Source organism: Daphnia magna, linkage group LG10, assembly GCF_020631705.1.
Source record: "Daphnia magna isolate NIES linkage group LG10, ASM2063170v1.1, whole genome shotgun sequence".
In the NCBI taxonomy this organism is placed as follows: domain Eukaryota; kingdom Metazoa; phylum Arthropoda; class Branchiopoda; order Diplostraca; family Daphniidae; genus Daphnia; species Daphnia magna.
The window spans coordinates 1,822,628-1,847,171 of NC_059191.1; the positions used below are offsets into that span (position 1 = coordinate 1,822,628).

Sequence of the window (24,544 nt, forward strand, 5' to 3'; positions counted from 1 at the left end):
TAAAAAAAAAGATAATCAAGTGTATCCGCATTGGTAAATACTGTCACTAGAGTATATTTACAATCATTTGGTGTGCGTAGTTGTTTGTATATATATATATATATATATAATAGAGAGGGCGCAGCAAGTATATATATATTTATATCGAGTCACAAACAATGCAACAAAAACATTTTCTTTTTTTTCTTTAAAAATAAAAAAAAAAAGGTTCGGGGAAGAACAAGAAGGAAAAAGTTAAGCCTAATTATATGTGAAATATAGACGATGAAGATAATTAAAAGAAGAACAACATATTGTTTCTTTTTTTTTTTTAATTATTATTGTTTCGTTTTTTTTTTTTTGGTTGGACAACATCAAATAATCAACGACAAGAAAACGGTGATTTAAAAAACAAGGGAAAAAAATGTTCACGATAACTGAAAAAAAAACGCAAACGTCAAGAGAATCTATACACAGTTATTTGTGTAAACGTAATTATAAAAAAAAAATCAAACGAATATGCGAATAAAGATGTATACATGTTTGCTTACAAAAAGGAAAAAGACTTAAAAATCATCGAAACCCTGTAAAGAAAAAAATAAAATAAAATAAACTGCGAAGGGTTATATTAGTAAATTGTTATTGCATGTGTGTGTGTGTGTGTGTGTGTGTTTGGGTAATACGATTAGATTTTCGTTTGGGGAAAAGTTAACTGTATTAGATGTCGCTGTGATTTTTGTTATATATTCATATGATCACCGATGATTTTAAAAACGGCTCAATAATTTTTTTTTTTCCAGGAGTGTTTCGGATTTTGATTGCGTTGGCATATTGGACATTATTATTATTATTATTTTTTTTAATTATTCATTTTTCTTCCTTCTTTTTTTATTTTAAACATTTTTACTGATTTATTCTTAGCAATTGCTTTTCAAATTCGTGTGACGTGTATAGTAACATTTGAAGCGCTAATATTTATACATATATACGTGCGTGCGTGTGTGTGTGATGTGTGTGTGTGTGTCGTACTGTCGTGTGACATTGGCCAACGGCGACCGAAAAAAAAAAAAAAGCAAAAATCAAAAAGACATGGAACATCAGTTATCTGGTGGTGGATTGGATTTGGTTTGGTAGCGTTCGCTATATAATTCTATTGCTAAAATTGTGTGTCGTCACCTTATTGTTGGAATCGTGAAAATATAAAAAACAAAAAAACAAACAGCGTTCACGAATAAACAACGAGCAAAAGACAGGGGGGGGGGCGCTGAAGAGCTTTGCTTTTTCAGATGGATAAAGATAGATATATAGCGTTTATCTATACATATCATATCAAATTATAAAAAGCAAAATATGTATGGATATTAAGAAAAAAAAAAGAGCCGCCATTGTTTTGACTATACACGAGAGTTAACTCTTGACACGCCCGCAAACGACACGACGCACACACACACACACACACAAGTCAAGAGAGAATGGGAGAAATAACAATGCGAATAAAACAATTGAAGATTGTGTCCTCATGTTCTTTACTTTTAAAAGCCTTCCTTTCAAAAGAAAACAGAAGAAAGTAAAGTAACAAACAAACAAAAGGTGATAACCCCAATTTCGTTATTCTTTTTTTTTTTTTTTCCTTCTTCTTTGTCGTTGGCTTTCTTTCTTTTGTTTCCTTTTTTTTTTCTTTCTTCTTCTCAGTTTTATACAATTGATTACACACATAGAAAAAAAAACGCTTTTTTTTCTGGATTGCAACAAGAAAAAATTCCGTGGGATTAAAAAGCGCAATAATTTCGAGGAAGGGGGAGTATGAAAAAAAAAATAACAAAAAATAACGTCAACACACTCCTCGATCTCTATATGTAAACTTAAAAAACAAACACCGTCCGGGATAGGGGCGTGTGGTGGATAAGTAAATATTTTATTTTATTTTACCTTTTTTTTATGTCAAATTGCGTGTAAAAAAAGGATACACGCAAAAAAAAACTTAAGTACTATATATATAGTATATATATATTACATTAATAAATTCAAACAAAAAATTTGTAAAAAAACAATCAGCCTCTATGACTTTCCAAAAAAAAAATCCTATTTCGCAATTTTTTTTTAATTATTATTTTTTTTTTCTTTTTTGATTTCGTCTGGTCTGGTTTCTTTTACTGCTTACATCATAGTTTTTTTGTTTTTTTTTAAATACCCTTACTCATTAACGACTTTGCATAATCAGAGGAAAAGGGTGCAAAAAAAAAATGGGGAAGTAAAAAGCTGCCGCTGGCGGTTACAGACAGGTGGATCAGCACATTGAAAAAAGCAGAGCACTATGTAAAAAAAAAAAAGACAGGGAGAGAAAAAAAAATGTTGGTATTTTTTTTCCCCCCTTTTGGGGCATCATTTTTAAATATGGGATAACTTTTAATGACATCTCGATACAAAATTCTTTTCTGTTTTTTCCTATCTGTTTCCTTTTTTAGAAAAAAAAAGAGGGAGAGGCCCAAAAATTGGCTTTTAAAAACAATTTCGGGGGGGGATAGCAACATTTAAATATCCAGAAAGAAAAAAAATATTTAAAAGTTTGGGGGGCTTTCTGGTTTGATTAAAACGAGAACAAAAAACTAAATCTGGGGTATAATAGGAGTATAGCAATCTTTTCGAAATCATTGGGATGTTTTTCAAAGAATGGGGAGTGTACAAGTTTCCGATAGATAATAATAAACTGGTTCTAAATAAACATTATGGGTATAGACATCATGTCAAACTATACACACACCGGAAAAAAAAAAAAGAACATCAGCTCACCGTTGTTTGTCTCATCGTGTTTTTCTGTTCTTCACTGAAATGGCTTTCTATCGTCACTAAAAAAACACTTGGATGTTGAACGAACTTTTCTTTTTTGACTGACTATACAACATCATCTTGAAATTCGTTCCAGCATTGCCTGATTCAAAGAAATGAAACATCTAAAAAAACAACAAAGACATCCTAAAATTTGCAGCGCTTCTGCGGACTGGCATCCAAAATACCTGTCAATTAGAAAGAAAAGAAAACAATTGAGTGAAAACACATCCTGGAACATTCGTTTTCGTCTTGGAAAAAAAAAATAATGCAAATCAGTTTACCGTTGATTGATCCCGAACGCGACGATGGAATCAGCTGTGTTCTTCAAGATGGAGAATATAAAACATTTGTTTGTTTGTTTGTTTTTCCGTTCCAGTGAGAGAGTTAAAAAATGAACAATCAAAACGAGTAAATAGGAAGAAGACATTCATATTGTTTTGTTTAATCGTCGTCGTCATCTGCTCCGCAATTTTGATCGTCTTCATCGTCGATTCCGGCGATTTTGCCCGATGCTTGAATCCAGTGCCACCAGGTGAGTTGATTGTTTGAATTGGGCACTGCTGCCCAGCCGGCCGCTGCTGTTGGACCCAATAACGAGCCCGACGTTCCGCCTGCCGCTATTCCGGCGCCGCCATTGTATGTCGGCACGCATTTCGTTCCCATCATTCTGCCTCCTGCTCCTCTGCACTTGCCACCCTCTAACCCAATCGAAACAATGAAATCATGAAATCAACAAAAAATATTTTCAATTTAAAAAAATTAATAATAATAATAATAATAATAGAAGAATTTCCACTAAAGCCAATGGGTTAAAACTGGATTAATTTACAATGTACGGTGTGTGTGTTTGTGTGTGTGTGTGTGTGTAGAATTGCTGGATTATTGATATTAGGTCATTAAGAGAAGGAGAGATCAACTATGTAGGACAAACCGGTTATATGTATCAAACAAACAACTAAACGTTATTATGAAAGCAGAAAACAAAGTTACATTTTTTTTTTGTTTCAACTATCGGAATTTTGTTTTGTTTTGTTTTGTAAAAGAAAAAGTCGTCACATTTTTGTCGTTTAAATTATTTTTTTTTACTTGTTTGTTTAATGTCGAGACAATTTTTGAAAAAAAAAAAAAAAAAAGAACAAGAAAAAGAGATCGAAAAGACAATGTACAGAGAAAAGGGAGAGATTCCACAGAGGAAAAGAATAGATCATATAAACAAAATAAAACTAAAATATGTTGCCTGTATGTGTTTACGTGTAAACTGCTCTGCATACATAAAAAAAAGGGGGAAACAAATAGGCAAGATGGCTGTTGCCTGTTATTGCCAAATGGAAACACCCGTCATCATTTTTTGTTTTGTTTAAATGCACGCTTTAAAAAACAAAACAAAAAAACAAAAAAAACAAATGCCAAACTTGACGAGAAAAAAGATATAAATTTTCTTTGCCCCGACATTTTACAGGATGACATTTCAGGTTTTGTCATAGACAGATGTGTGCCGCTCAACATTCCTGAGGTCCCTTATTATTATTTTGTGGTCTCTTCTAAGTTGTGTGTAAGCTTCATTACGTAAGTCAAATGTCCTCCTTTCCCCCCCCCCCTACCTTTGAACTCTACCTTTCTATCATAATATAAACCTGCTGTATATTATGTTGGATGATATCAAGATGCACAAATGTATTACGGCGATTTGTTACAGCACAGCAGCACGGGACTTAATATTCCGTGTCAAGACAACAACGACTTGGTAAATAGGCATTAGCGCGACCGGCAGTCGTTCTTCGTCATCACGCTGCTCTATATAAGGAACTACCGAAATTTGGGAAAAAAACTAAAAACTTTTTGATTGGGAGATGTTTGTAGAAAGTTCGACGAGTCAAAAGAAGCCGATCAGGTTATGTTCTTTCCCCACCCCCCGATTTAGTAGAGCATAATTTTAATGGCTATTGCACGGTATAGATGTCAAAGAAGACAGAAAACTTGGACATTTAAAAAATAATGAAAGCCTTCTTAACATGCATTCAAGTTATCTCGATAGGAGACGTTTTGAGGACCCTTTTTTCTTTGTGTTGTTTTTAATGTGTGCGTGGATTAAAAAAGGTGAGACTGGAATGAGAAATGTGAGAATGTCGTTCGGTGGTTGATTTCTTTTGGACGGGGGATGATGACAACCGTCGTCTTGCGCAACTGTGAAATATCAAGCAGAGCGAGAAAAGGACTTGACTTTATAAACAGAGATTATATACAAGCATTTAAAATGTATTAACTTAGAAAAAACAAAACAAAAAAAGGACTCGAGCAGCCGGGTCAAGGTGTGTGATATTTCTAGATCAGAAACTAAAACTATACGACATGATTTTGCTTTCAAAAGAATTGCAAGAATCAATTCGAAAAATTTACATGGACGACGAACTTCTGTTCTATCCCACTGCCATTCGTTTTGTTTATTTGCATGTACGTATACATCGTTTAGCAGATTGGCTAGAATCCTGTTCGCAAATTTCTAGAAACTTTTGTCGTTATTACAAGCATCTAACTGTTGAAAAACACATTCCTAAACTTCGGTTGGCTTTTTTGTTTTCAAATCCACGACAATGTCAACTCACGATAAAAGAAAGAACCCGAGGATTTGGAGCGTTTGATGATCGTCCATCCGTAAGTAGTACAAAAGGTAAACTAGTTACGCATTGACGAGTACCATCCACAAGATGGTATAATCAAGGAAAAACCAAAATTCAATTAAAAAGGCAAAGGTCACACACTTTTTGTCTTTTTGCTGTCACTCCCTGCCAACAAAAAAGATGAGTCAACACCGAGTTTGTTCTTTTCTTAATTTTTGTTTTGTCTTAATCAACTTGTATAATCACCACGTCATCATCTATATATACATACGACGTAACTTAAGACGTAACCTTCCGTGTTGTGTGCGTGTCTGAAACAAGGCCCCTCCCTCAAAGTGATTGTCATTTGAGCACTGAGGTCGGCTCATTTATACGTCAATAATTATAAATGCGCGATGATTGTTTTAGCGTATACGTATAATCGTAGGGTGTGGTTGGGGGGAATGAAAAATGGTGAATTTTATCTTAAAATATTTCGAAAGAGAGAATGGCGAAAGTTTTGTTTGGGTTTTCGGGAGACGAACGCACTTGGAAACGCCGCCAGACTATTAATCAGAATGTTCGATAAAAAAAAAAAAAAAAAAGAAAGAAAAGAAGAGAGACGCGACTTGGGCTTTTTGGACCTTGGCCGTGTGCATCAATCAGCCAGTTTTAAAGAATATATGTACAAACAGAAAAGAAGAGAAAGAAATTAAAGAAATGGAAATAAAATAAAATAAAACAGAAAAGATCAGAAAAACAAAAGCTGTAAGAAAAAACAATTTAGAAAATGGCAAGCGGTTAGGGTTAGAAAATTAATAAACAAGCAATGCAACAATTAAAAATCAAACATTTAAAGCAAAAAAAAATATAAAAAAAATAAATGAAATGCCCGACTCCAAACAAATTGAATAAATTAAAAGCGGGTGTCAAACACGCAGCGCCCGTCTTGTATATTACCTAAAAACTGGTGATGATTTTTGATGACCGATGATTAAATTTTTTTTTCGCACGTCTCTTTTTTTTTCTTTATTTTTTTCCTTTTTTTTTCTATTTTTTTTTTTTTTCGTTTGGCAAAAATTTGCATGTCTTTTTTTTTTAATTTTCTCAGTCGTTTGTCGATGGCTTTTTAAATTGTTTTTTTTTTTTGAACGCAGCTCATTTGCCTAAATATAAGGCGAGCGTCCGCATATCGGCTTCGACACCACCCAACGTATCAGCTGAATCACAAGAGTTTGGATGTCATTAGATTCGGTTTTTTTGTTTTTTTTTAACTCTTTGTCATTTTAAAAAGTAACATATATCTTTATTTTTTGTTATCAAATATATATTGGGATGTACTAAATGCAGGGAATTTTTAAAAAGCAAAAAAAAAAAAAAAAAAAACATGTAAATCAATAATCCCGTGTAGTATAGCGTGAAATGTAAAAAAATAAAATAAAATAAAATAAAAAATCAAAGCGTGCATTTCTTTTTTTTTTCTCTTTTATACGAAAGGGGGAGCAGCCTCATTCCAAAATATATTTTTTAAAAATAATAATAATTAACGAAAAAAAAAAAATCGTCCCTTTTCTACGAAGATACACGAACGAAATCGGAGAGCGCGGCAGGTAAAAATGAACTTTCAAATGATACAGCGCAGGTGAATTGACTACTAATAGAAAAACAACTCGACATTTACCCACCCACCCCCCGATTGTGCGATTGTCCGACCCAGACACACGCAACTAGCTCCTTGAAATCGTGACGTCATTTCGCCCTCTATATAAGTCTACGACCAGACAACACGGCCAATGTCTGCTCCATAGTCTAGTTACGAAAGGAAATATTTATTTATTTATTTATTTATTTATTATTTTTTTTTGAAATCTTAATTTCTTTATGGCACTAAAATGAATGCGACACTGGCACCAATTTTTTTTTTTTTTTTTTCGTTTTTACAAATAGGTAATAATAACACGCCCCGTTCTTATATAAGAGAGAAAAAAAAATATATAGATATAAATAGTGAACATGGACGACTGGGTTGCATTTTTTTTTTTTTTTGGTTTTAAAAGGCCCAAACGGACGACTTACTTCCTAAATTGTAAATGTCCTTGTTTTCGCAGCGCTGGCCCTTGTAGCCCTCGGCACACCTGTAGTTTAAAAAAGGAAGAGACGTTAAACCAAATCAAAAAATTTTAAAATCAAATCAATGCCATGGATTTTTTGTTTGTTCCATCCAAGAGATTGGAGGCCAAGACGAAGACAAAACAAAAAAAAAAAAAAAATGAATTTGTGCAATGTCGTGATTCTTTTGTTTTGTGTTTTTCATTCTCTCGAATCAAGTCGAATGAAAACCACGTAGCGAAGGCAAACAAGAAAGAAATGTTACATACTGGCAGACGAGTTCGCCGACAGCTTCGTAATATTTGCACGTGCCGCCGTTGAGGCAAAACGAGTCGATCGGGCAGGGCAATGCGATCAGCGGCCAAAGGGACGACGATCCTATTATCAACAACAAAACAAAACATCAATGCATCGATTCAAAACCAATTTGTTTAATTGCCTTCCAGGAACCCCCACCTCTTCCCAGAGCGAATCAAAAAATAAAAAGGGGGCCAACATCGAAAACAAGGATCCTTATTCTAAAAATGTTTTGCGCTCTCACAAATGGGCAAAGACGTTGGCCCATCTTTAACAGATTCCCGATGCAGACTCTTTTCGTGCAGCTGCAACAACCTGTTTCTCTCTCTCTCTCTCCATCGGTTTCCCATTTGACATATTAGGCGACCACCCAAGTTTGGGTGGTGCCGCAGTGGCCGCCTCCAGAAATTTATAGATCACCTGCTGTTGCTGCTTCTTTTTTAGTTTGAGTTTAAGATTTTTTTTTTTTTTTAATAAAAACGCATCCCAAAGTTTCAATTTCTATTTGATTTTTCCTTTTTTTTTTTTTTTCAAAAAGCGATTGGTGATGATGACAATCGCCCCGGGGGCGGCCTGTGTGTCGGCGCCGGTGTACACAAGAAGCGACGAGAAAGAGAATTTTAAGAAATCAAAAACAAAAAAATAAAATAAAAAGGAGTCTGAATAAGGATTCAGTGGGTCAAACGAACGACGGACCGCCTTTGAATGTCAACACTCGAATAATCAGAGTGAGAGAGAGAGAGAGAGGAATCTTGTCCATGAAGGGGCTTTTTTTTTGGGAGAGGGGGGGGGTCCCACTGTTGCACGCACACAACAGAGAGAGCTACACACACACACACACACACGAAAGAGCAATGGAGAGGTTGACATGGGCCCATTAATCGGGTCCGGCCGACGCCATTACTCTCTTCCTCTTTCGGTCAGCATCAATCCGTCTACAATTTGTTGTGTGTGTGTGTGTGTGTGGCCCTTTCTAGCTGATGGAAGTTCCAGCAGATGATCAGCAGCTGACTGCGTTCAGTTATTCGGGCCCAGCTTTTTTCTTTTTGCTTTTTTCTTTTTCAAGTTTCTTTTCAAGACGATAGAAGAGTCGCGTACTTGTCAATATGCGTCCCAGCGCGACCGGCATTTAAAAAAAGATCCCACACGCATTCACGCACGAATGATAGACACACACCGAGAGAGTCCTACATTCTTCCCGAATCCCTTTTTTTTTTTTATTTTGGAAGGCTTCTTTTAATATGTACATTTCATTTGAATGTAGGCAGACCATTATCCTATTAATTCCATTTTGGATTTATCTCTTTCCATTGAACACCCAACGGGGGGTGGGGACATGTTTCGTGTGTGTGTGTGTAGTGTAGCGATGTGATCAAGTGTTTTCGGAGGGAAGGGGGGGGTAGTAGTTAAACGTTTTTACCGTTGGCTGGCCTCAGGTTGGTGCCCGTCAGTTTCGATGTCAAATCAGACGACGGGCTGGCAGTGACTTTGACGACTGTGACTTTGGATCGTGAAGCCGTACCGGAGCCAATCACGTTATTTGGACGACACTCGTACAATCCAGCGTCTTCCTCCTTGACGCAACGGATCCTCAGCGTCGATCGACGTCTTTTTGTTTTTTGTTTTTAAATTCAAAATTTGAATAATTTTTTAAAAATTTGCATACATAATTGAATATGCAAAAAAAAAAGGAAATGGGAAGCCTTTTATGAGGAAGTCATTGATTTTAATTACCTTTTCGTTTTAATGCGGACGCGTTTACTTGCCGCGTTCAACGGTTTGCCGTCTTTGTACCAGACGACGGCCGGCACTGGATTACCTCTTGTCCGGCAACGTAGCACGAGTCTTTGCTGTTTCTTCACCGTCACCGATTCTTCCAGTCCGTACGCTACTGGAGACCGTGCTGTTCAAAAAAAAAAAAAGAAAAAAAAAACACATTCAAATTCAATTGTTTTCTTGCAATAACTCAATACAATTCCATGAATGATTACATGTACAAGATGGAACGTTTTTGACAGAACTATATGTGGCAAAAAAAAAAAATTCAATTCCTGGAACGACTTCTTATTGTTTTGTTTTGTTTTTCGGACAAAAACATTCTATCGGGAAACGATCGAAATATCTTCAAAAAGAAAAAAAAAAAGAGGACAGAAAAAAACAAAAAAGTTGGCAAGAAAGTGGTGGACAGGTTTATTTTCTTTCGGGTTTTGAAGCTTTGCGTGCAAAAGAGAAGAAGAAAATTGTATATGATGACGCGTGATCGAAACTACCTCTCGCTCACCCCACATATGGTAGCCTAGCACATAAAAATGCGTTAAATCAATGAAATATCAAAATTTGAAACGACACACAAACTGTCGTGATGCGTCCCGACAGCGCACACATATAGAAAGTGAAATTGACATCATCAGATAAACTGAAAAGAAAATGGCGGCCTTTTTTCCTTTTTCTTTAAAAATGCGGTCCCTGGTCAGAGAGTTTTCTTCGAATCCAACAAATTTAGGATCGTGTAGTCATTAACGCTAATTCAGCAGGACTACCTTTTGCCGCCATCTTTTGTGTGTGTGTGTGCACATATCATGTTGCATTAGCTATCGGCCCTATACACGGCGTCATTGATATGTTATTTTTCGCGTGAATTTCTTGCGAATCAAAATGAATGATTTCGTTTGTTTAAGTTCTTGTTATGCAAGGGCAGTAGAATGTCGTAGACGTCCGTTATTATTATAATAAATAGTTTGCATTTAGGTAAAGAATGGGATTCATTTGGGACTGAGTGGGGCAATCTACCCTCGTGAAACGCGTCTTGAAGGGTTGTATACCTGTGTATGTAGGACAGATTAGGGAAATATCAATAATGAATGCATAAAGGTATGATAATTGAACTCCTCTTTTGATGGGAATTTTCTCTTTTCGTTAGCCGCCGATTGTTATTATTTTTTGTTTAAAGGGAGAGAATTTTCAAAAATCCGATTTCTATTAAAAGCCTTTTAATTGATTTCATTTTTTGTTTTTTGTTTTAAGGGAAAATTCCGTTAACGCTGATAGGTTAGATATATACCTGCTTACCTTTTGTTTTGTTTTTTCAGAGCTAAAAATATCAGAATAATTAATTTTTTTTCCGACTTCTTCCCCCCATTTTTTGTTTCTTCACTTAGATAATCGACCACGACGTAAGATTTCCGATATACGTAATCCCTTATCCTTTTGTAATAGAAATTTTTCTTCTGAATTCTTTGCTTAAAGGCAACAGAAAGTCCAATTTAAACATTATTTTTTTTTTCGGTTAAAAACCCTCCCCCATGAAAAAAAGAAAAAAAATGAACGATGGATGACTTGATGTTGTGACGACTCTATATTACTATTATTATTATCTATTTCTTTTCCTTTTGGTGGTCGACACTGCTGCAGGCTTCCTGGCCCAGTTGTTTGTCTGGCCGTCTCCATTCCAAGGGAACGAAAACCACAAAAATGCGATTGAAAAAAAAAGAGTTTTTGATTTGATTTGATTATTATTTTTCTATTCCAATTTCGTCCTCGTCACCTGACGCAATTCACCGCCACTTCTGGCAAGAAAAGCCAAATATGATGTAACTCAATCAAAAATTCAACGAATTTAAAATTTTTTTTTTCATTCTTTCCAAATAACAAAAAAAAAAAAACAAAACAAAAAAATGTTTTCGTTCGCATTAAGCTTCGAATTTTTTTCTTTTTCACTCTGTCTGGCGTGCGAAGCTCTCCCACTTCCGGAGCCACCCCCTCTGGGTGTGTGTGTGTCCCACACACACGCACAGACACAGACAGACTTTGAGATAATGAGCTGTTTCAACAGCAAAATCTACTCCAATATCTTTTTCTCTCCTTAAAAGACACACACACACACACACACACAACGTACCAGTGTGTGCGAGTTCTTACGAGTTTTGTGGCCGATGGTTTTTTTTTCTTTCACGACAGTGGACAAATTAAACATTTTTGGTTGGAGGCCATGTTAGTGGCCGTGCCACATCGCACGAAAGTCAGGAGGAAGGGGGGGAAACCGCTCACTTTCAATAATCGTTGCCGTGCAACATTGGGACGAGGCTTCGTTCGTGAAATGACCGCGGGAAAAAAAAAAAAAAAGGAAGACACACCGAGCAAAAGGCGTTATCCATACCACGTTTTCAAATTCAACTCTTGTTGAAAAAAGAAAAGAAAAAAAAAGAGACGCAGCCGCGGGAGAAGAAGGTCGAAAGTAGCCGCTACGCATCAGCAAACTCTCTCTCTTTTGGCCTGTGCGTGCGTGTGTGTGTGTGTGTGTGTACTATATATATATATACCCGCTGACCAGACTATCGTTTATACTTCATAGTTGACCATCAGTCGTCGCGTGTGTATCACACACACACACAAGAGGTGGGCAAATGGGTGGGAGAAACCGGGAGGCCGAAAAAAAAAAAAACGCAACGCGGACACACTCACGCACGAACCCCCCCTCCACAAAAAAAGTGTGTATACACGAAGATCGCCCAAGGCCACTCGGAGCAGCCAAGCAGTCTGGCAGCGTCTTTCTTTTTTTTTTCTTGGGAAGGAGGAGGAGAAGGGGGGGGGGGGGATAAAACTTCTTATGTCTTCCCACCCCACCCTCATTTCCCCGAAAAAAAAAAATAAATAAAAAGAGCAGACATAACGACGATAACACACACGCCCAGTCCTCCCGCAAAAAACCGAACGTTCCCGGGGGCTGGACGAAAAAAACCGCACGGCTGCCGAACTTAAAATTTTGCTGCTCTCCTTAAAATCAAATGATTTTTTATTAGTTTGAAAATATATTTGAAAAAAAAAAAAAGAAACTTGTTCATTTCAGAAGAAAAAATTGAAAAATGTTGAACGTCTCGAAAATATTCGAATGCCCATCGCACAGTTGAAATATCTCGTTGCAATCGATGACCTATTTTACAGTTTCAGGAATTTCATTAAGAAAAAGAACGTCAGCCTGGTTTAAAAAAAAAAAAATTCTTCAGCTATGCCTTTTGTTTTTTTTTGTTTTACCTTTCGAAAAATATGTGCGCACACATCGTGGAATGACACGGTTACAGTCGGGGTGCCATACTGTTTTTTTTTTTTTTTGTTTTGCTTAAAATCTTAAAAAAAAAATAACGAATAAAAATAAATGCTCTAAATATACTAAAAGGAAAAAAAGGGTCTGGAACACACAACGGGAAAGAATTTTTCAGTGGCCTATTCTGATGGGCTAGAAGCCAAAAGATGTTCCAGGGAAGAAGCGAATGCCAACCATTTTCCAATCATCTTTTCATTTCTTTCTTCTTCATTATAACCTTTCCCTGTCCACCACCACCATCCCAGAAATGAAAAAAAAAAAAAAAAAATGTAGAAATAGAAACATGTGACATTGGCTTCGTCTATTAACATTCCTTTGTTGTTTCTTCATTTCAAACAACGGACTCAACGAACTTGATTAGACGCTCATTTTCTTCCTCTCTTTAGGGCTAATGTCAACTAACACAATCAACTTTGGCTAATGTTTCTAAATTGTTTTTGTTTTTTTTGTTTGTTTTTGTCAACTTAAAATTTGGACAAATGTTTTATTTGTTGTTGTTGTTCTTTCTTATATTCGCTTCTTTTCAATCCCCCCCCCCCACCCCACCCGTTTTTTGTTTATTGGCTCTGGGGCATTAGATGTCGAAACATTTGCATATACCGAACGGCAAAGAAGAAGGAAGAAGTTAAACACTGTTGAAATGGACATCTCTTAAAAGAAAGCTTTTCACACACACACACACACACACAGACACACACAAAATAAAAGAATGCACCGGAGCCCCCCCCTTTTCTCCCTTGCCTCCTTTTTTGATTCAAATTTTTGGTCATGATGGCGGCGGCAGGGTGCCGCACTTGAACGAAGGAAATAAAAAAAAAAATCGGGAGAATCCCACCATAAGAAATAAATGCGCCGACCGTTTTTTTTCTGAAATTAAAAAGCTTATACGGGGGTCTATAAAAGTCCCCCCCCCCCAAAATCGGCACAACTATTTCTTGCCCCAAACGACCAGAAGAAACCGTTTTTTTTTACCGATGATAATGATTCGATTACGATCCCCCTTGATGGATGGCGCAAAAAAAAAAAAGAAAAACTAAACTCTTTCTCTCCTCTAAAACAAAATTATTATTATTTTATAAATCGTACGTTTAGGTTATAGAGAGAGTCTGGTCAAGGAGAAGAACCCGCTAGCCATCCACATACCTACGACACACACACACACACACACGAATATAAAGGGAAAAAAAAAAGAAAAGAAAAATGGATAAAACATATAAACCAGGTGCGCACAGGTGGCCGCTTTTTTTTTTTCTTTTTCTTCGTCTTCTTCGGGTTGTAAAAGTCTTTTATCATCCTCATCATTGATCATGTTTCAAAAAAGAATAAAATAAAGCGCTTAGATGTGTGTGTGTGTGTGTGTATAGAATCGCTCGTTGGTTGCGTTTTGCTTCTTATTTGTTTCTCTTTTTTTTGTTTTGTTTTAATTTTAAAAGATTTTTTTTGTTTTGTTTTGTTTTTTCGGGCCGGCCAAAAAGGGCGCCCCACTCACGCAGCCCACCCGCACTGCAGCAGCATCCTTTAACCCTTTTTCTTTCACGTTTAGACAGATGATTGAGGCGTAAACGTAGAGAAGAGGGGGACGACTCGGGTTCTAACAAAATCCAAATTTTTCCCGATTGTTTCAAATTCCCGACCGTTTTTGTTTTTTTTTAAGCATAAAAAAAAAAACAAAATATACAAGAGTTGTTGTCTATTGTTTTGTGTGTTTGTTTTTTGCCAAAGAATTTCAAATGTGACCAGGTGACCAACTTCTTATTCATCGTCGGCCGGTTTTCGTGCGCGGCAAACTGTCACCTTGGATTAGGGCGATAACCATCCGACCGATGGAAAAGGCCAAACCATCAAAATGCGACCAATCTTGTTTTCTTTTTTGTTTTATATTTTCTCTCTCTCTCTCTACACACTCAACCCCCCCCAAAAAAAAAATAGGTAAATTAACTGCGCAAAGTTGAGCGATGGAAACATTGGCGTGTCTCATCATTTAAAAAACAAAAATCAAGAAGAAGAAAAGAAATGATTTCCTTTGTGGAAAAACGAACATTCCTTGACCACTTGCGTCAGTCTCGTTGAATGCAAACCGAAAAGAAAGGAGACAATCAAATGTGTGTGTGTATAGTATTATAGAGGAGAGGGACGAGAAAATAGAGAACATCACCCTATGCGAGTTAAGATGAAGCGTGTGTGTGTGTGTGTGTGTGTAAGATTTTTTAGTTTTCTTTATTCTTTCGTGAAAGGATTATATCTGTCCTCTTCTCTGTCTGTCTGTCTTTCGGGTTGGCAGCAGCCAGCCGTCGGGATCTCTTTTAGATTCACGCGTGAGTTGAATGCAATATAAACGGCGGCAGTGGCCACCAGAGAGGAGCTAGCGAGAAAGAGAGAGAGAGAGAGAGAGAGAATAGACAACGAGCTAAGACTTGACTGACTGACTGGCAGCAAAAGATGTCTTTAATTCCATTTAAATTCCACTGGATTCCATCTGTTGAATTTCTGACCAATTTTTCATTTGTTGTCTTCTCTTTTCTCTTTTTCTTTTGCTTTTCTTTTCGTGTTTCTCTGCCTTTTTTCTTTACCTACTCAGTTTCGCATTTTCTACAATCTTTCAGACGGCCAGACTCACCGGCCCAAAACACCATCGACATCTTCTGCTTTTCATTTTCTCTCTCTCTCTCTCTCTCTGACTCCTTTAAGAAATAAGTGTGTCTCTCTCGCAACGAATCCAGGAATGTTCAGTTTCTATCAGCTGTAGAGAAAATGCTGCGTTGCCTCATTGTTTCATAAACAAAACCAAAAAAATACCCTGGCCCGCATCGAAAGGTAACGATTGAGCGTGATAGAGTTATCAACGACCTCGCGCGCTTCACGTTCCCCCCACCCCTACTCACGCTGCTCTGCACGTCGCACTTTCGGTACTCTTATTATGCAATTGATAGCTACGAGTCTCGTCTTAAACGTGTGTGTGTGTGTGTGTAGAGGTGATCACTCCCACGACCGGACCGCCTCCCGATCACGAAAGAACGGGACATCTTACAAGGGCGGTGGTATCTCTTCCATTTCCTCCCCCCCTCCCCTACCTTTTTATTTTATCGCTTTTTTTTTTTTTTTTACTCACGAAGACATTGTATTACATTTGCGGGAGGATTTGGTAAGTCTACTCGCTGTTAGACATTATCTCAAATCGAGTTATTATTTTTTTTTTGGGGGTAGGGGGGAAAGAAAAATGGCGGATTCTAAATTTAGAAATGTGACGAAATATTCGCATTTGAAAAAAGCTCTTGTCAAAATAAATGTCGATCCTATTCTTCCTTATCTATTTTTAAAAAAAATTTTTTCAATAATTAAATTTTTGTTTAATAAAAAAAAAAAACCGCACGGAAAAAATAAAATTAAATAAAAGAGTTTCTTCGTGAATAGCGGGCAGAGTCACGTAGGCTATCGAAGGAGACCATCTGCCGCGTGTGAGTGCGTTTCTTGACCAAGTTTCCTCGTGTGTGCGTTTAAATAAATGTAAAACAAAAAAATGGTTGCCGTGTCTGGAGGGGTATAGAATAGAACGTGCAATATAGACCCAACTCCCGGAGAGCTAGCGAAACGGGAATGATCGTGTAGAGCAGAGCAACCGGCCCGGCGGTTTGATATCAACCACTAAACCGTGACCGATCGATATTGGAAACGAACAATTTCGAAGAACGTCATGCCTTTTGGCAATCGTCCGTATGTGAATATACACATACGGTCGTGAGTATACGGGGTAACCCAATCGCTAATCACTTGCAAGAATGTCGGCCATGGCGGAGGGCAGGAGGCAAAAGGTAAACACGAAAAATGAAAGGGGGGCGAGTCCATTCATCCGCAGACGGAAGGGGCGTTTCAACAACTGAACAACAAAAATGGATGTAGATGTAAAATGAGACGCATGCGGGTGAAAAGAAAAAAACTTGTTAAACACACAACACGCGACGTTCGTTAACGGCGGCAAAACTGGCAGACAGGAGCCGGTGGATTTCAAGAGAAACGGAAACGAAACATTTCCTCCATTTTGGGCCCCTTTTTTTCCTTTTTTATTGTTACAAAAGAGCGGCCGTAATAATTGCAGACTCGTCGCCCATCGCAAGTCAGCAAAGGACAATGACTACGACTATACACTCCCATTACACACAATAAACGACTCATGCAAATGTCCAGCTTTTTTTTCTCTTTTCTTTTTTGCTTGTTGTTGTTTTCTAACCTTCTAAAAAAAAAGTGAAGAAAATAAAAAGAAGAAGAGGAGATTGTGTGGCTGATTTCGCCTTGACAACGACTTGACGAGCGGAGCGGTTGGGAGAAAAAAGAGAGAGAGAGCCCTTGACGGATGGGGTCCATCTGCTATCACCGGTCGCGGCTTTTGAGGCGAACAGACGGAAAGAAATAAAAGCGGGCAGGCAGAGAAGAACACCGGCTTTGTTGTACACAATTCTTAAAGGTTGTTGAGGAATTTCAAAGTCAATATATAGAAAGGAAAGAAGAAGAAGAAGAAGAAGAAAAAGGTAGGAAGAGGAGAGGGGGGGAGAACTTCAATGTCGAGCCGGGCGGCCGCATTAATCAACCAATCGGGAAAAGAAAATAGAACGAAAGAGAAATAGAAATAAATCAAACTAATCAACAGACTTTAGTCGAAACTGTTTGAGCAATTTTTTTTTTTTCAAGGTGTATACAGTTTGTGTATTTGTTTTTTTTTGTTTTATTATTCGGAATTTGTCATTCGGTTTGAAATCGACAATAATAAATGATTTCTTACGGGCCCGAAAACAAAACAAAACAAACAAAAATGTCCCCCCGATGTTCTTTTGAATTTCAAGGGCGGATGAAACCTTGAAAACGAAATTCTCAGATTTAAAAAAAGGAATGAAAAAGAAAAGGATTGCGTTCAGTGCGTTGTTGCACGCTCGTAGGACACGTCAACTGGTACGCGCTAATACGTTGCCATACGTATCGATGTTTCGATTGGGTTCATTTTCATTTTCATTTCTTTTTTAAAGAAATGAAAATAAAATTAGCGCTGATCTCATCCGGCTGCAAAAGTCAATCAATCAAAAGGCCGTCCCACTGTTCTTTTTTTAAATTTTATTTTGTTGCTGTTGAAAGAAATGGACTTTTGTAAACGTGGGACCCGTTTCGATTGCGCACGTCATTCATTATATGACGCAACTTTACTTTTTATTTGTTATTTCCGTTTTGGCCGACGTATTCTGTGAGAGAACCTCGTTCCGCGTCGTGACGTTTTTCTCGTTCCCCCCCCCCTTTTTTTTTCGTGTGTTACATATGTATCAAACCCATCCGCCCACCTTGTGTAATCATTACAATCAGACGGGCTGTGTGTGGTGCGCGCCCGCTCATCTCTTCTTTTCAAATTCCAGTTCATACCGAAATGATTCCAATTTGATTCTAAACCACCGGAGAAAACAAAACAAAAAAGGGGGGGATGAATTTAAAAAAAAATTCAAAAACGTGGCAATGCCGTAGAGCGCGCGCGAATTTCAAACACACCTATTTTGTTGCGCCTAGTTCCCAAAACTGACTGTCATTCTCTTTCGTTTCGGAACGGATGGACAAAGAGAAAATGAGGGGAAAAGGTAAAGAAAACTTCCTCTTTTTGTTTTGTTTCGTAATAGACCGGAAGTTCTGGCGGAATTCCCGTCGCGGCTTTTTTCCTTTTTTTTTTTCCGCCCGTCTTTCTTCTCTACTTTTCTATTCGTGATGCCCAGACCGTCGTTGATTGGCGGGTGCGGTCACCTGTGCCCGATACGACCATCACCACGACGTCCTCAATGGAGCCCCACTTATAATTGAGCATCAGTTGCTTTCTCCAATAACTTGCGGCTACCAACTGAATGTTTCAAAATGAAATTTTCCCTTTCAAATTTCAAAAAAAAAACAAAAAACAAACATTTTTATTCGCCGTCTGCTACTGAACGAAAAAAGGAAATTCAATTAAGGTCAGATATTATTCAATTCTTTCTAGCGCTCATTTTTGATGGAGGACACATCCAAAAGGTGTGTGTGGGGGGGGGGGGAATGATGATGACAAACAGGGCGGGGTCATTGAGCATCAAGGCTTTTTATTGTACTACAAGAGAAAGCGTTCCAGTCGACTGCAACTTCTATTTTACGATACAATCCCTTCCCCCCCCCCCCTCTCTCTCTTCTCGTCATTTGTGTTTGCTTCTTTTTTGTGTTTGTCTGTCATTTGCAGAGAGAGACCGGAAAAAAGAAAAAGAAAGAAAACAAAATTCTTTGTCGGGAGGGGGGGGGGAGTTCCTTTCTAACTTTGTTTACCTGTGCATACGGTGTTCGATGAAGAGATAACCTATACGACCATCGGCACACATGCCGCGCCTGGAAATAGGTGACAAGGCACAGGAAGTGTTTGAAACCCTTCGATATCCCCCCCTTCCCTAAAAGAAAGAAAGAAAAGGGACGCAGTTTTCATTTTAGGGGAGAGTTGATTGTAGTTAAAGACGTTCTTTGATTGAATCAGCTGATTGATTAATAGTCGACTTAATAACAAATGGCTACTCTGCGTGCATGTGACAAGCCGATGTTATCGTGGCTGTCGTGATGTCCCCTAGAAAATTCTTGCGACAGTGGGAGACATTTCAAAATTGCGGGTGAAACACACACACACACACAAACAGGAAAGGGGGGGAAAGAAGGAAAAAAAAAAAAAACGGGAATTTGAGCGTGAAAATGAAAAGTTGGACAATTGGAAGTTAAACACGTGTGCGTCAAACACACACACACACACACACACGAAATGGTGATACGAATCTGTTCTATTTCTCGCCCCCCCCCCTCCACTATTTTTTAATTTTCAATTTTCTCTTCGAGTTCATTTTAAAGCTGACGCATAATTCTCACGAATTCGTATATCATTATTATTAGGTTAACGTTACAACGGGGGGAGGGGAAATAAGAAAAGACTTGCATTTGCATTGAACCTTGACGCCAGCTGACGAGGCCCAGTTATCAAAATCAAAAGGGGTTTCTTTCGTATATTGCTGTCTCCACTTTCCACACGAAACTGAATCACACACACACACACACAAAGAGGCAGAACATGCCGTCGAATAATGAAAAAGGCCCAGACTTAAAAAACCCCAAATTTAGAATCCAATCTGTTTCTCTTAAAAATCAACATCTTTTTATTTGATTTATTTGATTTATTTGATTGCAATGATCGAAAATGCCCGTTGTTAGGTACACGCGTACTGGTCTGGCAGCGGGCAAAAGTCATCAGCTCCGCAAAAAGAGATGAGAAACGAGTTTTGCCGTGTTTGTCACATCGTTTCTATGGCCTTTTGCAATGCGACACACGTGTGTGCGTGTTAAACATGCACGACACCAACCAAACAGTCGAAAAAGAAAGAAAAAAAAAACCCCAAAACACACACACACACACACAACGATAAGACAAATGTTTGATCTTGATTATGTTTCTCCTCAAGTTTGCGCGTGTGTGCGATTGGTCTCAACGAGTTGAAACAACGTAAGTAGTGAAGACCACCCATCGAGCACCTGTTCCAACCACTTTTGATCGCGATATCGTCTCCAATCAAACAACCGCACACACGATATTACACACACTCTCTTTGAGATGGGAATTCAAAATTGAAAAAAACAAAAGTTGCATCACACCTGTTTGTTTTTTTTTTCGTTCAACAAAAGAATAAGAGAGTGGAACCCCTTTCTTTTTCTTAAAGCGGCGGCGCTTCTCTTGAACTTTTTTTTTTTTTTTCTTATCGCTTCGGACTCGATTGCGTGCACCTTCAAGTGGTGGACGCAGTTGGACACGTACAAAAGACCACCCGCCGCCCTGAGTTAAAGGGAAACAGCGCAAGCAAAAGACGCGCTCTTCGAACCTCTTTGAAACGAGAGGAGATTAGAATTGGGTTAGAGGTTAAAAACGATTTTTTTCTTTTTGATCTTAAAAAAAAAAATGTGTCACCCTTGAAAAAGAAAAACAACAGACCACACCCACCCAAACTGTTGGTCGGAAACCATTGCGAGATGGGGTGAGAAACGGAGGGTCGGAACGTGTGCGCGCACGAGCCAATGCATCCGAGTCATTTTCTTTTTTCCTTTTTTTTTACACAAAAATGTATTTCTAAAAGAAAAGTTGCTTGTTTGCCTACAAAACAGTTCCAGCTGCCGCTTGCTGCCAAACGAAGATAACATCCGTACGAGACCGAGAGACCGAAAGAGAGAAAAAAAAGGAGAAGTGACTGAGTTGTTCGCAGTGAAAGAAACAACAAGGCCCTCCTTTTTCTTTCTCTCTGTGTGTGTGTGTGTCTGTGTGTGTTGAAGGAGGGCGTGCAAACGAGCCCTTGGCTTTAGAGCAAAGAGGAGAGATCCCAAAATAAATTGTTTTTTCTTTGCGTTGAAAAAAGAGCCGAGCCAGATGCTGCTTTCCTCAGTGCAGACGTTGTCACCAATGGCAAAAATAAAAATACACACACACACACACACACACCTACAACAACAGTATATAGTCTGACTAATATAACTCGACTAAAGACGCGGCCCAGTCGAATTCAATTGAAAAACCTTGGGCCCCGAAAAAAATCAAAAAATGAATGAAAATATGAATATTCATGAAATACGTTGCTAACCCCCCCCCACCGTGCAAACACTATTGAATAATAATAATAATTAATAATAATTGAAAAATTTGAAAAATGACTCACCGCAGCGCGGGCAGAGCGTCGAGCGCACGTCTTTGAGACTCTTCTTGGTGTGCACCAACGGCGATCCGAAGGCCGTGAAATTGTTGGGTCCCCAATGAGCGGCGAAGACCAGGTAGCGACGGCCCGTCCGAATCTCGGCCGTCACTAGACACTGGCGCGCGCTGTGGTGCTGATGTCGGCGATGATGCTGGCCAGCCTGTTGACGTCGACGCTGACCACTAGCACCACTGGCGACGTCACTGGCGCGACGTGCGGCCGACAAGGTCCGCGAACGGGTCGTGGCCGAATTGCGGCTGAGCGAGCGCAAATGTTTCGAAGGGCCGCCAACGGCCGATCGGTGCGCCGGCGTGGCGCCGCTTTTGAATTCTAAGCGCACTTGAGAGCCGGCCAGGGCCACTTCACCTTTGTACACTGTGACGACGTCGAACGTGACGCGATAAACGGGACCGTCACTCCTCGAACGCGCTTTGCCTTCGAACACTACGGGCGCCATGTAGGCCCTCGTGCCGGCCACGTCCGCCTCGTAAGCTGCAGCCGCCGCTGGACTGACGTGGCCAACGGCCGGCTGAGGTTCCCATTGCATCCACGGGCATTGCGAGAGGACGTTGGACGACGACATTGCAGTCCGCGATATCGTCGGCGGACGTTGGCGTCCCGATGAGAGCCGACTGCGAGCACCGGGCACAGCGACGCTCTGCTCTTGTTGTTGCTGCTGTTGTTGCTGCTTCTGCTGCTGTTGTTGGTGGTGGTGATGGATGGACGCGGCCGACGAGCAACTGTTTGGCAGGGCCGACAAGACGATCGAAAGGACGAGGACGGGCAGCAGCCAGCCGTGCGGCCGCTGCCGTTGGCTGTGACCGCGGACGTTGTGTCGGTCGGGACGCCGACCGCAAAACTGGTGGCCTCCATCGGCCGTCATCTTCTTCGTCCAGCCGCGCAAAGATGATGCATTCGAACGAGCACTCACCTCTTCAGTCCAGCGGCTGGCAGACGCGGTGGGAGGGGCGGGAGCGGGAGCGAAAGGAGGTCCCGTGTCACTCACAATCACCGAATCGATCCGATTATTCATACTGTCGTTGCTCTTGCTCTTGTTGCTCTTGTTTAAGAGATGGCCGTCGTCGTCGGATGGGCCGGCCGGCCTGTGCGGTCGACGGGCATGCACGAGTCGGCGAACACACTGACCACTTTTCTTGTCGGCAATTAGGGCAGTCACGGATGCCATCACGGATGCCATCACGGCCGAGACGAGAGACACTGCTGCCGCAGGTCGGCACACAACGGGCGCACAGGCGGCCATAACACGAAGACGGACGGCTGGCAGGCCATAAGCCCGGCGAGGTCGTCTTCACCACTGCTGGCCGATGAACAACTGGAGCCGATGAACGAGACGGGCAACTGACTCTTTGGTCCGTCGTCGTCAGTGACATCCTCGTCCAGACGATTACATCGTCTCACTAACCGATCGGGCCGCGGCTGTTGCGCAACACCCTCCCCTTTTTTGCTCCAACTCCTTTTTCTTTTTTTTCTTTCTTTTTTTTTCTTTTTCCTTCTTTTTTTTTTCTTCAAACACTACACTCTACTTCTTTTTTTTTTCTTTTCTTTTCACGTAATTAAAAATAGACAATTAAAAAAATGAAACAAAAAAAAAACGAGAGAGAAGGGGGGGAGATAATAACGACACAACGAGAATTTTCACACAGCACCAAACAAAACAAAAAAAAACACACCCACCGAGAATTGACACGGAACGCACAATTACACGAGTTCAAATTCAGTTTTTTTGTATCAAGTCTGCACACCAAAGCAAGTTCCGCGTGTTTTCTTTGATAACGAACCAATCCAGTTTTGTCGGTCAAATATTTTCCTTTTTGAAACTGACGAGACGGGGGGGTTTACATTGACTTCAAATTTGATTCGAATTTTTTGTTTTTTTTTGTTTTTTGTTTTCAAAGAATCCGTCTTGACATCTTCAATTTCGAAACAGAAAAACCAACAAAAACTGGGACTGGAGATGATTTCAAAAACAACAACGAAAAAAATTGAAATGATGAGAACCAATCGCACTAATTCTTCAGAGTTTTTGTGTTTGTTTTTTTCAAAACTTCCGGACCACTTTAAATTCGTGAATTCAAAATTGTTGGGTTTTGGTTTCGTTTCGTTTTATTCCATAGCGGACTAGGAAGGTGCTGGCGACGACACACGATAGAAACAATCAAACTCGTTTCATTCAATACGACAAGGAAATGTTCAACGAAATAATCAATTGTTGTCGTTGAATTGAAACTCACTGAACGATGCGAACAGAACGAACTGAGGAAACCCTTTCCACCTCCTTTTCTTTCCTTTTCCTTTTCGTTTTTCTTTTTTTTGTTGTTTGTTTTCTTTCCAAACGAAATCAAACGAGTCGAACAGAGAAGAGAAACAAATAATAATATATTTCTCACTCTCTCTCTCTCTGTCTCTCTCTGTGTGTGCGTGTGTTGCGTGTGTGTTTCTCTACAAAAACGAATAATTTTCCCCCGGCCCGCAAAAAAAAAAAAAAAATGTCTTTCCACCTCCGGCTCTTCCGTGTTCTTCCGACTGCGTTCGTCTCGACAGTCTAACGCTGTATGGCCGGGCCGGTCATCAGAGCCTTTGACTATATTTCTTATGCGCCGCGCGCTGTGCTTTTTAAGCTCTGCTTATAGTTGCACACACTAGAACTGCCTTCTCAGCTCTGCTTGTTTTAAAAAAAGAGAGAGAGAGAGAGAGAGAGAGAGAGAAAGGGCCCGGGCGCGACGGTGGCGGTCGGACGGCTGGTGCGCACAACTCCGCCCTTAAACCAAATCCAAACCGAAACCCTCCCACCACCAAAAACACATTTTTTAAAATTCTTTCTTTCTCTCCCGCGCTTCAGGCCTTTTTTTGTTTTG

At 39.5% G+C, this 24,544-nt stretch overlaps 1 protein-coding gene across 2 annotated transcripts; it reads right to left on the minus strand.

The window, feature by feature from the left end:
- On the minus strand, positions 1 to 24,544 carry LOC116932414 (protein vein). 2 transcript variants are annotated; one of them, XM_045179481.1, is made up of 7 exons: positions 21,633 to 24,541; positions 9,546 to 9,714; positions 9,232 to 9,419; positions 7,784 to 7,892; positions 7,482 to 7,540; positions 3,090 to 3,506; positions 1 to 2,993 (listed from the first exon to the last, which is right to left on the minus strand). In XM_045179481.1, exons 1-6 carry the CDS (start codon positions 22,927 to 22,929, stop codon positions 3,250 to 3,252), a joined length of 2,079 nt encoding a protein of 692 aa, XP_045035416.1. In that variant the 5' UTR covers positions 22,930 to 24,541; the 3' UTR covers positions 1 to 2,993; positions 3,090 to 3,249. The 2 variants fall into 2 exon arrangements, with proteins under 2 accessions (XP_045035416.1, XP_045035417.1); XM_045179482.1 differs by lacking the exons at positions 1 to 2,993; positions 3,090 to 3,506 and adding an exon at positions 6,507 to 6,625 and having other exon boundaries at positions 21,633 to 24,544.

Bases quoted from the DNA above. Each gene is read 5' to 3' on its own strand.
- LOC116932414 (XM_045179481.1), bottom strand. From the start codon at position 22,929: ATGGCCGCCTGTGCGCCCGTTGTGTGCCGACCTGCGGCAGCAGTGTCT. The intron at 9,715-21,632 runs GTGAGTCATTTT...TTTTTTGAACAG, and splicing joins GACGCTCTGCCCGCGCTGCG to CACGGTCTCCAGTAGCGTAC. The intron at 7,893-9,231 runs GTAAAAACGTTT...TGTTGATAATAG, and splicing joins CAACCTGAGGCCAGCCAACG to GATCGTCGTCCCTTTGGCCG.